The sequence below is a fragment of the Salvelinus alpinus genome, chromosome 21, assembly GCF_045679555.1.
Source record: "Salvelinus alpinus chromosome 21, SLU_Salpinus.1, whole genome shotgun sequence".
NCBI lineage: Eukaryota > Metazoa > Chordata > Actinopteri > Salmoniformes > Salmonidae > Salvelinus > Salvelinus alpinus.
Genome location: NC_092106.1, coordinates 9,387,526 through 9,406,115, shown reverse-complemented (window position 1 = coordinate 9,406,115; position 18,590 = coordinate 9,387,526). Strand labels below are relative to the sequence as shown.

Sequence of the window (18,590 nt, the reverse complement as noted above, 5' to 3'; positions counted from 1 at the left end):
CGGCCGAATAATCAGCCTTACTATCAACAGGTACAAATAGTATCCTACATTTTCTATTAGGCAATCTAGGAAATGTACACCCAGATAAGCTTCATAATAGTCTACGCTACATCTGTTAGCTGCTATACATCCTGCTTTATAAAACCCAAATAATGTTCTTAGTATTCCTCATTGTAAAAATAGCTTATGGGCTCAGCTACTTCACATTTTCCATATTACTGTAGCAGGCAACCACTAAAAAGATAGCTGGACATTATAGGTCCACACCATGGGCTGAATGCTGCGCAATTGTTTCTTATCCGAACTCCGACGGTCCAATAAAGTGTCATACATCTGCCTTGGATTTGTCACGTCTTTCCACACATCAAGCGGCGTATTCTCGAAGACAAAAACCGAGATGTCTCACCGCTTAGAATTTCACAGCCATGTGAAATCGTGTGAGATCCCTGCTTGTGTGTAGGCCACGGTCGACGCAATGTCACCTTGACGAGAATCTAGAGGAGCACGAGGGGCGCTCAGCATCTGTCTTAGACTGGACAGTGAGAGAGGGTGTGTGCCGGCAAGTGTGTTTGTGTGTGAGAGAGGCAGTAAAGACCGGCTCGGAGAGTTCGCGCGCACGGAGGATCCCGCCATTTGGTTTCTTCCACACGGAGATGGCTGGAGTCCACACAGGTAGACTTCCAAGTTTCCTTTCCTATAGGTATAGCAGTTTCTGAAAAGGGTTTATTTTAGAATCTGTTTGATTTAAGGGGTGTAATTATGTTTAACTATTTAGTCAACGATGTTATGGAAATTATAGGCTGTAGGCCTACACTCTAACAATAAGATAATAATTAGGCCTACCCTAATAGGTAATAATAAGAATAATAATATTATTTTATGACTAAGCCACTTCATCGTGGCTGTTTTTTATTTCAGTGAATGATGCACAGTTGAGCGCCGTTAGAAGTTACGGCTTCAAGTCAGCCTAGTTTTACATCTTTCTGTGCAGCGCGACCCTCGGTTAGTTGTCCGATTTTTACTAGATGGGATACAGTTTTTGTTAGACTTACCTTTTCGTAGCAAGTTAGGAGAATTAACGCAGCAGGTTAGGAGATTTAGCGTAGCAGGTTAGGATACTTAGGTTACGTTTAGGAAAATGGTTAGGGTTAGCTAAAAAGCAAAGAAAGTATCAACTTTTGACGTTAATTTGACAAAAGCTGTATCCTTTCTAGCCATGACCTAGTTGTCCCCGACACCTCCTCTTTCTTTATCATGTGACATTCGTTTTATACTCCGTTGCCAGAGGAAATCAGTTCATCCAATCGCGTTTCGAGAGGGGCGGCTCGTTTTCTCAACATTTGACAGGGATTTATTCTGATCCTCATGACGTCACCCCGATACCCTGCGCTCCTACAGTCAGTAAGCGAAGGGATGCTCTAAACGCAAGATAGCAGCATCTTTCCTGAGAGACTACAAACAAATCGCATCTCACTCTAGCTTTGTATCCATTCTCGGCATTTTCTCCCCTTTGGACCCTCCTGAAAACCCACCTCTTGCCCTCCAACATCGAACTGCAGGGTGTCTTCGTGCACGAAAGGAGGACCGGATAGAAGACCATATTTGTATTTCAACACCTTTCCTTTCCCTTTATTTATTTAACCTCTGTCGTCTGTATATTTTTGTTTTGATCTTTTATTTTGTTGACCATTGCCTAGCTGCAATACAGAGAGGAGGAGGTCGTTCTGCATTGCTTGATAGGAATACGCGCTTTATTGCAGTGGAATGAAATAACACACATATGAAGAAATTAATGGAAGATTAAATTAGCCTACTTTCTACAACACGCTTATAGTATCTGGAGCGGGACATAATTTATCGGTTCATTGGATTTTTGTTGAGGTTACGTTCCATACGCAGCGCAAGCATCGTCTTCTTCGGTTAGAACACATAGCCCATACTCATCGTAGCATCTCGGTGTTCTCTGAAAGGGCGAGGATAACGCGCAAGATATTTCATTCTCAAGAATATAGGCATTTTCGATTTTGAATCGCTTCGTCTATTCAAAGACAATTTTTTTTTCAATTGGTTACGTTGCATAAAGGGATAAACGCAGTTTCACCCAACCTACTTTTAAAATGATGGCCGGCGGGGCAGTACAGCAAAACGGGGTTTTCTTGAATCCTCACCATCACAATCAGCAGCCGCACATGGAGTCGGATCCCCCAGATTCGCGTAAAAGACCGCTAGAGACCCCAACTGAGGCAAGCAGCACTAAACGCACAAACACGGGAGGTAAGTAAATGATGGGGATGCGGGGGATTATCTCGAATGTGTGAATCCAGTTTATCATTATGCCCACACTGAGGTAGCACCGAGAAAGGATGGCAGGTTGATAATCATCTTGATGTAGCATTCCTCGACACCACTGAAACTATTGTTATTTAGTGATGTATAAAGCAACATGTCCAATATATTGCCTCTTGTTATAGTCTTTTTTCCATTGCATCTTTTTACAAATTAAGGAAAATCCTTTGTGTTGATGGAATGAAGACAATGAAGGGGGTGAGTGAGAGGGTGCTGATTTGGAGGGAACCCTCAGATCTCATGCTCTTAGAAAAAAAGGTGCTATCTAGAACCTAAAAGGGTTAATTCATTCATATTTTATTTGACCCATTTTTAGTTTTGGGCACAATAAATTGCGGACGTTCAAAATAACAAAACAGTCTCCAAACTACAAACAACTGAAAAACATTCCATTGTTGACCGCGCTCACATCACTTGCTTTGTGACGGGTAATCGTGTGATTATCGATACTCTGGCACATAGGCTAGGGTACTCTAGTCTCTTTGCGTACAATTACTCAAGAAGACAATAACATGCACATAGACACCGTTAGTAATAAGCCCAAATACAGGAGTCTACAGTATATGTCGCCATTTCAGTGCAACATTGTCATCCGCTATTATGCAGTCACTGCCTATACTTCATCATTATCATTGTAGCAGTCCATATACTGCACCTCTCATTAAAGAAAGGCTACATGGGCAATGAATACATTCTAATCATGATTCTATTCACTGGTTGGATCAAACATGGATGTCACCGTAGGTAATCAGCATTTGGTTTTTGTTTACATGCTGTTATGCGCCAAGCATTTCCAACCTTCTAGTCATTATTACTATACCATTAATATTTACTTATCCTGACTTCGTGGACTTTTGATAGGCTTACAAAACATTTTTGAAGGTAAACAAAATATATTTTAGAATATTAATTTTAGTGTGGTGCGCCTACCTACCACACACATAACAATATCATGATATTGTTTACAACCAGAAATAGCTATATAGTGACCCAAAAAAGTAATTTCCCACAATGCATTACGATGATCAAACGCTGCCAAAGAAATGAAGTGAGACAGCTTTGTTAAAAGGAATCGATACTCAGCTGCACATATCTAAAAACCCATGCAGCGCTCTTGGGAGACATTACCTACACACACATCTCATCCATTTGACCAAATTAAATGTCTGTGATTATGAGAACAGCTAGAGTGCAGTAACTACCACACTTTCCCATGGAGTATTGTAGTCAACAGACGCCCAGTCAAAACACGTACACACATGCATCTACTCAATGAGATTGCACGTAGTAAAATGCCAGTTTGTTTTTGTTTAAACATTGGAATTACTTTCTCAGAAGTGATATAAAGAGCAAGGTCCTGGAAAGATACACGCTTCATAAGAACACATTATAAATGCTCAGACATGCTTATAACAAGTAGTAAAGCATTATAGCAGCAACCACTTCAATAGCTTGATGTTTTAATATTTGCATTACACACAAACATTCAGAACTTGTTCACTAAAAATCCATTGAGACCATTCTAAACAATACCCTCATGATCATAATACTGAAGAGTAATTGAATGTGTCAATAGCAGAGCAACCATTTATACTGTATGTAGGCTAGCTAGAGGCCTGTCCATATTGGAGCCCAATACCTACATCAACAGGCCTCATGTGCAGGTTGTTTGTGGTTAAACAGAACCAGTTGTAGACTTCAGGACATTGAAGCCAGTTACAGGGGAGCACAGTACCTCATAATTATTTGTGATAACATTAGTTTTGCCACACACACACAATGTGCTTCCTCTTCCTGTATAGTGGCCTTCCTGCAGCCCCTTTTTGAAACTGAAGGCATTGTATTCCCTCACCAGGAATCACACTCTGAGGCACATGGTAAGAGAGACCATTTGATTTTGTTGTTATTCTACTTTCTTTTGCTATTCGCTTACTAAATTACAATATTGTTATAGCAGTTTGACAGTGATATGAATAGTTCCTAAAGAAAGGCAAAAATAGTCTGCAGACTACAATAACCCAATCTTTTCTGAAACTATTTTGGAAAACCTCTAAGTCTGATTTAATATATTTGGCCTACATCTTTAATTGAGCTAAACTGATTAAATGTATCTCAATTCATAAGCATCTTATGTATATGGACTTTCATGGAAGCTTTGATTATAAGCACATCATCTGCAGAGAATGTAGACATATGTTTACGTTTTATATACTTTATATAGCATCCATTTTCATGTTAAACTGCCATGCTTATTTTGCCATGCTATTCATATTTGTGGAATTGAAAAGGTTATCATATTTGTAATCTTTGCACATCTATTGGATATGTTGTGTATATGAAATTGGTTGTTGATAATTTCGTAATTGACATGATCACCTTCATTCCTTTTGCATGACATTGTTAAAGGGGGGATTGATTGGGAATGATGATAACATGGATTAGACATATTTAAACCTCAATGAATGTTGTGTTCTCTAAATATTGTCTACTCTTCTGAATGTTCATCTCTGTCTCGGTCATACTGCAGAAGAGATGGGATGAGAGTGCATTGTGCTGTAACCTATAGAGGCTCTAAATCATGATTATATGTTACATAAGGTGACATTCTTATCAAGGGGAAAAAATCACTGACTCCCTTGGTTTTATTTTTTTTTACCATCCACTATAATAAGATATGTTGAAGTCATTTCGTAAATGGATGGACTGGCACCAAAGTGGCTTCAGTGGACAGTGGTGAGGAGGCCTTCTAATGCCCTTGCCAAATGATGTGAGGAGACTGAATAAGTCCGGGGAGGGTGGAGGGGGAACAGAGGGGGGGGGGCGAGGACAATGAGGACCCAGACGAGTAGTTATTCTCCAACCCCCCCCACCCCCCACCCCCATCTGGCAGATACCATACAGAGCACTGAGCCATCGGTCTATAGGACAGGGCCTTTGATATTAGCGATCGCATCGCTAGTGTTTTGTGTTGCTTTCCCCTCCGGAGCTGAGCTGACTTACCTTCCCCCGGATCTATCCATTGGTGCTGAGGAGAATGCGTCACACTTTCACAGAGTGAAAAAGCCCAAAAGATAGCAGAGCTGGTTTTTATAAAGGCTTTGCATAAACATTTGGAAATTGATTTGTCAATGATGGTGAAGGAGCACTATGAACAAAGGGCAAATATAAGCGTTGTCCCGGCCTATCGCCTGCCAATCTCATAGCCACCCAGTGTGTGTCAGCTCGGGCTGTTGTAGCCGAAACACTGCGTGTCCTCCCACTTCTCTGCGGCATGGCTGTTTTTCAACTGAGCGTTTCTAGGCAGCACGGCGCTCTCTTTCTCTCCATCCATGCTAATCATGGTTCTCCTTCAGCCCATCACGACTGCTCCCTCTTCTCCACCTACCCACCCACCTCATCAATCACCAGCTGCCATTCACTACCTACCCCCAGCAACCGCATGCAGCCGTGTCTGCCCATCGATCCCCATCCATAACCATGAACATGAAGGGGGCGCTGCTTCTTCTTATTCATCATCTGTTCATTTTTAAAAGCACTGCGTCAAATAAAATAAAAAAATCCCATTGTATAGGGCGGGGTTTCGGTTGGGGCGGGTGATGCTCTCGAAATGGTGGCTTACAATTGGACACTGAAGTCGCCTGTCTCCTCCAGCCCGCTGCCGAGTGGAGGAGAGGTCTCACGATGAATATGGATGAGAGCGATGAAAAGAGCGATGCAGAGGGGAAGATCAAGCCCCCTCTCGAAACAGCCGTGCTTGACGAACAATGCATGGCGACTTTCACACACTCAAATACACTGGAGATGGAGTGCCGGTCAGCATGGGCATTAGCATAGTTCAGATAGCCGTGTCCGGAAAGGCTCAAATGTGGACACTAGAAGGGGGGACATTTTGAAAAGACTATACGCTGGTTAAACCCAACCGAAACACATTATGCATCTGGCTACATAAGGAACAGAGGACAGCCACCAAGAAGTTCATACAGATTCACTGGTGACCTTGAAAACACCCTGCGACAACAGAATGGCTACAGATGTGAAATAATTTTTATTTTGTCTTATTTATGTTCTAGGTTTCATGACTTAGAGTAGCCCCATATAGAACCAAGACAGGTGGTTGTCCACTAACTGGTGTGGAGATTTAACTTGAACAAAAGGAGTGGAGGGTGAGACTAAGCCCCGCTCCTCCACACAAACTCACCCAGCTTAAGTGAACTGCATTTTTATAACACCCCAATGCTTTAGCCTAGCCCAGAGGCCCACCCAGCCCCCGACACCAGATCCCCAGATTTGAACCGTCCAGGCTGATGGAGCCTATTCTGGGCTCCAGGACTCCTGGGAGCCCCTAGCAACAGATTGCTGTGTTTACCAACTAGTTTATTATGTCAGATGCCTATTCATTATTTATTGTAGCTACCCCTTACATACACACATAATGACACACACACACGCACACTCTTGAACAAATGACACTGCTCCAATGCCAAGGATACTAGGAGTAAGACATGCGGGATGTATTCTGACCTAGCTGGCTCACTTTGTTGTTTTCCCAGTAGAACACATAGGGAGTGGTGAGTTGGAAGCAAAATGTTTTTTTATTTTACCTTTATTTAACTAGGCAGTTAAGAACAACTTCTTATTTACAATGACGGCCTACCCCGGCCAAACCCTAACCAGGATGACGCTGGACCAATTGTGCGCCGCACTATGGGACTCCCAATCACGGCCTGGTTGTGATACAGCCTGGAATCAAACCAGGGTCTGTAGTGATGCCTCTAGCACTGAGATGCAGTGCCTTAGACTGCTGCGCCACTCGGGAGCCCGAGTGCACGTACATGCATGCACACACAAACAGACATAAAAACACGCACACACAATAGGTGACTGATTTTCCTCCATTTAAAAGGGCACTTCAGGATTTTGGCAATGAGGCCCTTTATCTACTTCCCCAGAGTCAGACAAACTTGTGGATACCATGTTTATGTCTCTGTGTTCAGTAAGAAGGAAGTGAGAGATTCGCAAGCCAATGCTAACTAGCGTGCTAGCAGATACCCATAGACTTCCATTCATTGCACTGACGCTAGTTAGCAATTGCGCTAGCACTAGTTAGCAACTTTCTTAAACCTGCTCGCATAGACATAAAAATGGTATCCACAAGTTTATCTGACTCTGGGGAAGTAGATAAAGGGCCTCGTTGCAAAAATCCTGAAGTATATCTTCAAGTCTTATGCACTGACAAGTAAGAGGAAATGACTGTGTTCCTCCAGAAACTTGAACTGCTGGGATCTGTCCCTGTCTGTGTTGTGTAAGAGGAAAGAAAACAAGGAACTACAGGAACTACAATCCTGATGCCTAATATCTGCTCAGGGCAGATCACATCTCTGTCAGGTCCACGCTCATTTATATCAATCCATCCACAGTCCTCACTGGGACGTATCAGCTAAATATTTCAAACCAACAGTTCAGCCGAAAGCCTCTTCTCACCAAACGTACTAATTCAATCTAAGGATGTTCTGCCCTAGCCTTCCTTGGTGATTTTCTGACACCGTCGAGGAAATAAATCTGACCGGGTTAGGGCGAGTGGTTTTATGTTCCCTATCAGAGATCGATGTGGAATGCGTGCTGATTGTCTAGACAGGAGTAGCCGAGCAACTGTGCACGGTCATCATGCTTGATTAGTAAGGGCTGCATGCAGGATTATCATCTGAACGACTGGGACTCGCCATGATACAGTCAGATCTGTATAAAAAAATGATTAAAACAGAGACAATTGGAACATAATTGTCATGTATAAAAGTGACCCACTGTGTATGAAAGGTGTGTGTTTACTGTTTATGAGATGTTTACATGGATATACAGTATGTATGTATGTCCACCTGTCTGTCTGTGTATTTGTTGTATTTGTGTGTGTCTACTTGTGTTGTGTAGTGTGTATCAGGGTTCATGTGCAGCAGCAGAACCCGTTTGTGTTTGATACTACTTATCAATTCCCTTATTAATTGAGGCTGGTTAAAAGTAGACCTACCCCAATCAAAATGAGGTCAGTCTTGGCTTTATTTGGAATCTGGGTCAATGCAGAACACAGGCAGTTCTGCTGCTTCTTATACTCAGCGCAGGCAGGCTCACTGTCAGGCAGTGCTGTGCGGGAGAAAACAATGCTATAACTTGCTTTAAAACACAAAGGTCCGTCCCAGTTCAATGTATGATTTCATCGCTATGACCTTACTCCCAGTTAGAATGGAAAGTATCGTATTTCCTCCTTGTGTAAAGCACTCTCTCTCCATCGCCCTTGGGTGGGTTCAACAGACCAGGTCCCAGACGGTGCCAATGGTGCAATTTTATGATTTGGAGCATGTTGAGGAGAAAAGCAGTGCTTAGAAAACACTATTTCTAACAAACACAGACTCTCTGCACACACGCACGCACACACAAAACACAACAAGTGGGGGTGCATCGATTAATGAGATTATAGCAGGACCAGTGAGTGTTTCGATGAAAGATAATGAACTCTCTCAATTAGCTGATGATCCCCCCCAGCCAGACCAAAACCTATTCTGTCTGCCTGCCTGCACCCCTCTCACCATCACCGTCACCAACACTCTATGAGGTACTCAGTGTTCTTGTTTAGAAATACGAGACACTCCTGAATACATGCTAGGAAGTCATCAATACGCTATTTTATTGCATCTCAAGTCAAAGTGTGAGGGTAGCCATCATTATAATCGGTGTCATAACTCATGACCCCCCACCCCCTTCTCCACATCTCGCACAGTGGATTGATTGCTGTTGCATTAGTATAGAACAGGTATTGTACCTTGTTCCATCAACAGTGCATGTGTGTCGTGAAGTGACACAAAACCATGCCCTCTTAATAATAATCCTATTTCTATCTTCTGCCTTGGGGGAGGCAACCTGGATTAATTGTGGTGGAATATTAGGAGAGGAGGAGAGGACCCAGGCGATTGGTTGAGACACTGGGATACATTTTCACCTTAACCCTCAAAATACCAACATTTTTTACATACGTGAATTACCACCTTGGGTCAGCTTAATTATTTTCAAAACATCATTAGACATGTAATGTTATCAGATAATAAAAAATAAAATATAAACAGACTGTTATTTTAGCTACGGTTTTAGCTACGGTTAATAAGCATATTCTGTCAAACGAAAATAAGACAAAAATCCCTTATACACATCCACATTAACACTAAAAAGCTGATTTACCATAATTTGATTGTAATATCATTCAGTTATGTAAATATTAATTGTGTCATATTTGTGGTAAAAATGTCTGTCATTGAAAGGGGCAGTACACCAAAATTTGAAATATGCTACATTTTTGTGACAAAAAGGAATTCACTCATTGATCCTGAGAGACATATGGCTTAGTTTGCTTTATTTACGTACCCCACAGCCAGCATTAGCATCACTGCTAGTGAAACAATGGGAGTGGTAGGGTCTATGGCAGGATGCTTAAAAAAGCATACCCAACTCCTTAAAGTCACTTCAAAACAAATGTTATAGCAACCAAAATACCATAACAAGTTGCACATATAGAATATTGGAGGGTATTAAATGAATTCAGGTATTTATATAACATTTTCTGTAGAATAACTATTTTTCGGAGAGTACACACCAATACAACACTATATACAATACAGCACCGCCAGGCTACACCCGGCAGGTAGCCTGGCGGGTAGGAGCGTTGGGCCAGTAACCGAAAGGTTATGTTTGGTGCAGTATTTCTCAAGTGAAAAGATGTGCTTGAAAACGAGTCTATCGTTGAATGGCAACAAACCCTTCATTGAAGAATCCCTATTGTTGACCAATCACCGACCAAGGGGCGTAGACTTCGGCTTGCCTCGAGAAAGAATGTTGTGTGAACGAACAGCAAAAAAAAAAAAAAATGCCAAAATGAACAAAAATGTCACAATGTTGTTATAATATATGTAGGAATTGTTCTGAACTGTTCTGGATGGGAAGCATGTGGACGCTTCAGCAGGTAACTATCGCCCTACAAAACAAAGGTACTTTTGTTCCGGGGGGGGGGGGGGGGGGCTTTATTTCCTCTCTGCTGCTAAACCCCCATCTGCCCGCTTTGAAGCAACGCCTTCATGTCTTCAAGCTTTTGATGTTTCAGTTGTGTTCCTACTACAGTAGCCTGTGTGCCTTCATGTTTTGTCCTATATCCAAGAAGGGTGGGCGGAAGAACAGGAGCTGAGAGCAATGTCAAAGTTTTCTCTGTTATGTATACACTAGTTTTGAAACTGGCCAAAGTGTAAGGAACATTTATGGAAACCAGACTGTAGCAGTAGATGGTGTATATATGGGAATATGGTTATGCAATGTGTGACTGTGTTTCCAAAAGCATTACATCTATTCGATTAGATTTAACAAATCCCATAGCCCTTTATTAATAACGGTCTGCCAAGAGGATGACGAAGAGTAGGTTCTTCTGTGAAAATTAGATTAAAACAATTCGCGAAATGATTTACAGCTGTAAATGCCTAGAAAGAGGATAGTTGTTATGGAATGATAATCTAATCATTCCCTTAGATGATTTTCTGTGGCGTTTAAGGATGCCTGAAAGATGAATGGATAGGTTGAGGGGGAGAAAGAGGGTGCAAAACAGAGATGGATGATAGTGGCTGTATGATTTTACTACAGGTAAATGGATCACCTGAGTGTAGTATATTCTTACTTCCTTTTTCTGTTTCCTGCCTGCAGAGGAAGGTGAGTACTTCCTGAAGGTTCTGATCCCCAGCTATGCGGCCGGCTCCATCATCGGCAAGGGAGGACAGACCATCGTCCAGCTGCAGAAAGAAACCGGCGCCACCATCAAGCTGTCCAAATCCAAAGACTTTTACCCTGGTGAGTGCTCGTTGACCACTGCTATATTTCAATCAATGACGCTGTATTTTAGAGATCTTTCAATATACAGTAAATAAGCTTATTTCCGGAGTGTCCTATATTCATTTATTTTCTGACCTCTGCCTCTCAAAGATGCTTCCCTTTTCCCAGACGTGTTGTGTCTGGAACCTGATTCCACTGGGTAACAGACATGGCCTCTGTCGGGGGCTCAGGTTTCATGCAGCCGTGGATCGAACACAGAGTCAAGTTCACCACAGATACAGGATTAGGGTTAATTAAAGGTGAAATTGTATTTGCCTAAACTCTTAATTCCCTCATGACGCTACATTTTGCACGGCTAGACACATGAGATGCGCCTCAGCTGTGCGCCCAGGCTGTCAGTGAAGCAGCTTGTGTGCTCGATGAGAATTTGCTCTGAACATCATAGACAGGAAGGGATACATTGAAATGATGAGATGAACCAATCACTGTACATGTTATATCTCTATCGCACTCAATGGGATTCTTGTCTGGACATGTGAAATGGGGGAAGGTAGAATCAGTTTCAGATGTTGGGCTCCTTGTTAGAAGAGCATTCTAATTCCCTGTACATCCTTCTAATGCTAGCCATGTCAACAGAACAGGCCATCTCTATTGTATCTCCTCTCCCTGGGACTCAAGACCCCGTACTCCAGCCAGCTAGAGCAGATGCAAGATGCGAGACCCCGACCACCCTCAACACTCCTCCCTTATTGGAATTGGCAGTAACTAGCGATCTTATGTTGAGAACGGCCTCGTTGAGATAGAGAGTGAAAAGGACCACAGAAAGAGGGAGGAAGAGAGTGAAAGGGGGCTAAAGAAAGAGATGGCTGTAAGGGCCCCTTTCTGTCGTCTTGGTGGAGTGCAGGGGGGGGTCCTTCCTCTGCACTGAAGGAGGCATCTGTATGCAAATGAGCACCGGGCGGCTCTTCCTGGGTGACAAATCAAAAGGTCCACCTGCTGCGATGTCCCGTCTCGGAGGGGGGCACGGAGGGAGGCGCTGGGCGTAGTGGGTGCCGTGGGGAATGATGAAAAAAGTTGAATCAAGTCAGAAGGAATGGCTGTGTAGTGCTTGAGACTCTGTCCCACCGCACAAGACGCGCTCCCTCAATTCACCCTGGGATAGTGCCTCACCAGCATTTCATTCCCAACCAATTAGTTGGCCACAGCAGTATTGGGCCGAGACAGGCAACATTCATTATTATAGAAGCCAAGATTTATTAGATACAGCCCCTTCCAAATATAGGCCGCTGCAATGTTTACTGGAAAGTAGCGGCCATATATTACTGCGACCTTGCGTTGACAGAGTGGAGGCGCGCTGCTCCATTTTACAAGGGCTGAAAAAACGTAAATTAGAAAAAAGATCTCTCTATGACAGCGTCTTTGCTCATACCTGCAGGTGTCTGGGCCTATAGGGAGAGAAGGTTAAGGATGCTGCAGCCACTCAGGTCATCCATTACTCTTTCTTTGGGGATCACAAGCAGAACAAAGATATTAAGACATTAGCCTTCGCACCCGGAGCGCAATTGGAACTGATCAAATCAAATGTTATTTGTCACATGCGCCGAATACAACAGGTGTTGACCTTTACCGTGAAATGCTTACTTACAAGCCCTTAACCAACAATGCAGTTCAAGAAATAGAGTTAAGAAAATATTTACTAAATAAACTAAAGTAAATAAATAAAAGATATAATAATACAATCGAATAACAATAACGAGGCTATATACAGGGATGAGGCTATATACAGTGGGTGCCGGTACCGAGTCAAAGTGCGGGGGTACAGGTTAGTCAGACTTTTCCCACTCATGCTGTATGTGATATTGACGTTTGAGAAATGCTGGAAACTGATTAAGAAAGTCAATGTCAACATTTCTCATTTCATGCCTTCAGATAGGCTCCTGAGTGGCACAGCGGTATAAGGCAATGCATCTCAGTGCTTGAGGCGTCACTACAAACACCCTGGTTCGATTCCAGGCTGTATCACAACTGGCCGTGATTGTGAGTCCCATAGGGTGGCGCACAATTGGCTCAGCGTTGTCTGGGTTTGGCCGTCATTGTAAATAAGAATATGTTCTTAAAACTGACTTGCCTAGTTAAATAAAGGTTAAATTAAAATAAAAAATTAAAAACTATTAAATGGCAAAGAGCCCCAAGGTGCTATATGCTTGTTCACTTTCATATGTTAGCTGCCGACTAAGGAATACAAGAAGATAGCTAGGTGTTTTCCAGTCCAATTATCATCCAGGTGATGAGCTTACTTGTTCTGGGTCACCTCTCCAGTTTTTGGAAGCTGTCTCCAGAGACCGTAAGTAGGTCAAGAGAATGGTGCAAATTTGGGAGATACATTACAGTAAAATGCTTATTGACACATGGTTCATAAAGACCACAGCCTTTACATGTCTTTGATCTATGAATCCACCTACAAATCGTTTGCCGTTGTCCACCTATGACACCCATCCCTCAGGATGCCCTCCCGGTATGAAGTCCCCACAGGGACGATTTAATGGGGTTCAAAGGTGATGATGGTGGAAGAATAAAGAACTCTCCCTTGAAGTGAGAGACAGTCCCCCCCCCGTCTTGTTGTTTGTTCCTCAGTGTTGATTCCCTCCACGTTTAGCTTGTCCCAACCAACCGCTCACTGATCTTTCCCTCCAGCTTCTCTGTTCCTCCCTATCGCTGGAGCGTGGCACCATATTGAAGCTTTGTCTTAATCCTCTGCCATGATTTCGGTTTTCAGTATTTAATACCTTGCCAAACCCCACAGCCCTTCCCGCGGCCCCCCCCACCCCCACCCAGGCATTATCAACATTACTGATTTCGCCCTTCTAAGCCGCTTAGGCTCTAAGCTTTTTGACTGAAGGATGAAAACCCGCAATATTGCATATCCAACACGTTTGGGTGAAATGAGTTTTGTGTTTGTTTTCATTTACGGTCTATTTTCTAGATGAATCTTTATTACCGTCTGTGGTTTAATTCAGTTATTCAGTTAATTCAGTATGTAATCTAAATACAATTATTGATGTTGATTCTGACCGAATGTCAGAAATATTGGGATGAATGCATAGTTTGATGTGCCATGCCGCTTAACCGAGAGCTTCACTGTTGATATGAAGTTATGTTGTCATTCTCTAGATTGCCCTCTCTCTTTTCACTTCTGGTCAGCCATGTTCCAGGCTGGAGTTTTATTCTAGGAAGTGATGCTGTTCAGGGGAGTAGTTAGATATGGGAAGGGGCATTTTAAGGCTAGTGGTGGAAGGATACCACTATTTTGACTCTATTTTAATGTTAAACTCGGTGAACTCACACCTAGAGACAGGCCAGTTTCATTGGGTTGAGATAGTTTTGCCTTGAACTGTTAATGATTTCTGTCATTGATTACCTTTAGAAAACATAGAAAATTCTCCCATATCCACCACTGCCAACATTATGCCATTGGCATACATGTACAGCTCACAAGAGGTTGGTGGCACCTTAGTTGGGGAGGACGGGCTCGTGGTAATGGCTGGAGCGGAATAGGTGGAATGGTATCAAATACATGGTTTGATGCCGTTCCATTTGCGCCGTTCCAGCCATTATGATGAGCCGTTCTCCCCTCCGCTGCCTCCACTGGTGCAGCTTTAAAAGCAACAATTCTCATTTTAATAGCAATACACTTTAATAGCAATACACACATCTTCATTTTAATACAATATCATGAACTCCACAGCACTTGGCTGATGTTGAGTCAATGCTACCTAGTTGTATTCAGTGCATGTGTGCATGTCAGCCTAGTATGTGGAGGGTCTTTGTTGAGCAGCAGTAGTGACAGTGTCGCCAGTAGTAACAGCAGTAGTCGCAGTAGTCCCAGTGAGGGATCACAGGCTGGTGACAGGGTGTCCAGCGTCACCGTGGGGGCAGAGGAGGTCCCCTTAATCCCACTGGCTTTGTTTTGTTTTCCATCATGTGTGACGTCACCGTGAACGCCAACAAACGGCCCACTGGCTGAATAATTCCTCGGTGCCAGTCAGTGCCTGAGCGATCACTGCACGGTCTACCATGCCACCATGGGGCTGTCACGTCACAGGCGGGCAGCACACACAGGAGCACAGGGAGGATTATAATGAGGAGGATTAAACTACTACTTATCAGCCTCATCATCCACATTATCTTCACTGGGTTATTGTTTTGATTTTAATGGTTTTCTGGCATTATCAAGGTGGCCTTGCTTGACTGTATATGACAGCTATGTTTGTGATGTAGTCAGTTTGACGAGATAGACTGCTGGACATTCTGTACGCTTCCAGGTCCACTCCATCACCCAGCAGCCTTGTGTAACTAACCCAGAGGCTTCACTCACCTCTGCCACTGCCTGCATCAGGCCACATCAATCACCCTGCCCAGCCAAGAAAGGCATGGCTAATCAATCTATGAGCCACATCCATAGTGGAGTGCAGGACATTGTAGCTACCTGCAGACGTATATACCCAGATGCATTCCTCTCCTCTTCCCTCCGACCCTTTGCAGCTATCCCATTTTGCATCTCTCTCACTCACTCTCTCTCTCCCTGCTGTCTTCAGTCTCTGAGGTGGTGTACCTTCATCGGTTCCATGTGCTCCAGCTTTTTAATCAGATATAATAAAAGAGCTCACTGGGACCGGCCTCCATCAATATATCCCACAGATCAATTGTGCCGGGAGTGGGAGGATCCTGCCAGCCTGCTGCCTGCATGGTGAAATATGATTGTCATCAACCCCCTACACTCTCACTATCAAACAACCCCCGATAATCCATTCCCTGCATAACCTCCATTGATCTAACAGGCCTAAGTCTGTGTTTACTTCTGGAAATGAGAACTGTGGCTAAGTGTGCAGGGAAAGGTTAAGGGAAGAGAGGCAGTAATCTGTTTCCGCCCGCTGAGTTTTATCACACGGTTACTCATATCCCCCCCAGACTCCCCCTGCGGCACCACAGCCAGTCAGTCTGATAACTCACACCATAGAGTCAACAAAAAAAATGTTTTCTTAAAAATGCTTGAATAAAAACCAAACGGGTGCATCATCTCCAGCTGAAATTGTATGTCATGAAACATGGTTAAAAAAAAGTCCTGCAACAATATTCTCTCCAGTAAAAGAATGCAGGGGACAGTGAATCCAGTCATTATCTTACTTTCTTTTAAGAATCTTTGAACAGGTTCCTCTTCTGTGTCTAAATTGGGGATATCTGACCCAGTGAATCTCACGCCACAGGACACCTGCCAATCACAACATCATCAGACCTGGCAACCAATCAGAATACACCTCTGTGGTTGCTGGCACAGCAGACAGGCCAGAGCTGTCCTGTGATTGGCTGTAGCCGGGCTGGCTGACAGAGAAGGACGGGGGCTTTTGTTACAGGCTGATTATGTACGAAGGGAGTCGAAAATAGCCCACCTCAATCCTTCCTTTGTGCTGGCATGACAAAGCTCTGCCCCAGCTGTGCTGTCTCCTCTCTGGGACTATGCAACAACTGCTACTGCCTGACCTAAAGAGGCCCAGACCTACATAGAACTAATCAACGCTAGAGCCTGTTTGTTAGAGGGGGTTGATGCAGGCATATTCATTTCTATGGTTGAAGGCACAAGTAAAGAAATTATGGCTACGGGTCTTTTGTTTCTGAGAGAGTAGCTGTATGAATGGATGAGGTTTCTGAGAGAGTAGCTGTGCGGATGGATGAGGTTTCTGAGAGAGTAGCTGTATGAATGGATGAGGTTTCTGAGAGAGTAGCTGTGTGGATGGATGAGGTTTCTGAGAGAGTAGCTGTGCGGATGGATGAGGTTTCTGAGAGAGTAGCTGTGCGGATGGATGAGGTTTCTGAGAGAGTAGCTGTGCGAATGGATGAGGTTTCTGAGAGAGTAGCTGTGTGGATGGATGAGGTTTTTGAGAGAGTAGCTGTGTGAATGGATGAGGTTTCTGAGAGAGTAGCTGTGTGAATGGATGAGGTTTCTGAGAGAGTAGCTGTGTGGATGGATGAGGTTTCTGAAAGAGTAGCTGTGTGGATGGATGAGGTTTCTGAGAGAGTAGCTGTGTGGATGGATGAGGTTTCTGAGAGAGTAGCTGTGTGGATGGATGAGGTTTCTGAGAGAGTAGCTGTGCGGATGGATGAGGTTTCTGAGAGAGTAGCTGTGCGGGTGGCTGAGGTTTCTGAGAGAGTAGCTGTGTGGATGGATGAGGTTTCTGAGAGAGTAGCTGTGTGAATGGATGAGGTTTCTGAGAGAGTAGCTGTGTGAATGGATGAGGTTTCTGAGAGAGTAGCTGTGCGGATGGATGAGGTTTCTGAGAGAGTAGCTGTGCGGATGGATGAGGTTTCTGAGAGAGTAGCTGTGCGGATGGCTGAGGTTTCTGAGAGAGTAGCTGTATGAATGGATGAGGTGAAAGTGGAAGGAGAGAGTTGTGCGTTAATTACAGGTGGGAATGTGTATGTGACAGATTGGGGGAGCAGAGAGAATGGGAGGGAAAAACAGAATGGGAGAGTGATGAAGGAAAGCAATATCCAGTGGTTTGAATGGTCAATGATGGCCCCAAACTGTCAGCGACAATAGAGAGTGGTGGGCCACTCTTAATGACAATAGAGTCTTTGCCATTGTGACCGCTCAGCCCCTCAAGGGTGGGGGAAGCGAGTTGGTCTCCCATCTGCCTCAAGAGGTTCATGTCACACTGTGTGTGGTGTGTGGTGTGTGTGCAGGCACTGGCCTATAGTTTGATCAGTTTTAGCATGTTATGCATTTGTTTGGTTGCTAGCTTGACCACATGTGTGGGTGTGTTGTATAAGTTTGACAGCTACAGTAATTCTACCAGTGGAGGCTGGTGGGAGGAGCTATAGGAGGATGGGCTCGTTGTAATGGCTGAAATGGAATAAATGGAGCGGGTATGAAACAGATCAAAACGTATGAAAACCACGTTGGACTCCGTTCCATTGATTCCATTCCAGCCATAACAAAGAGCCTGGCCTCCTATAGCTCCTCCCACCAGCCTCCACTGAAATATGCTGTCTAAGGAGATACAAACCCAGGCTTTCTAGCTCATTGTACTATCCTAGCAGTTAATGAAATAATGCAACTCCCTCTCCATGTCTTGTCAATGCCATGAGTATGATTTGATATAATCACAATATATCTTGTTGTTGTGTACCACCCTGCTGAAGCCAGCAGAATATAGTTGATGGCTATCAGACAACTGCCTGACTCTCTCTTCACAGCTTGTCATCAGCTGCATATTTTCTGCGAGCTCATCACAAAAATGCGCGGTCTTTATTCAGGCTTGCTTGGCTAAGCAACAAGGCTTGCCTCTTCAGACAAAAAGAGGGGGGAAAAACGTTACTGTGGAACACGCCATGAG

At 43.7% G+C, this 18,590-nt stretch overlaps 1 protein-coding gene across 4 annotated transcripts in view; it reads left to right on the top strand.

Moving 5' to 3' along the window:
• Positions 1-332: 332 nt before the first annotated feature.
• Positions 333-18,590, top strand: part of LOC139547759 (RNA-binding protein Nova-1-like) — a 56,882-nt gene continuing 38,624 nt past the window's right edge. The window contains exons 1-3 of one of the 4 annotated variants that reach the window (XM_071356812.1): positions 333-672; positions 4,149-4,223; positions 11,074-11,217. In XM_071356812.1, coding sequence (XP_071212913.1) covers positions 654-672; positions 4,149-4,223; positions 11,074-11,217 — 238 coding nt within the window. In that variant the 5' untranslated portion in view covers positions 333-653. Of the gene's footprint in view, positions 673-1,312; positions 2,275-4,148; positions 4,224-11,073; positions 11,218-18,590 lie in introns of those variants that run through there. The other 3 variants (XM_071356810.1, XM_071356814.1, XM_071356811.1) reach the window with 3 other exon arrangements.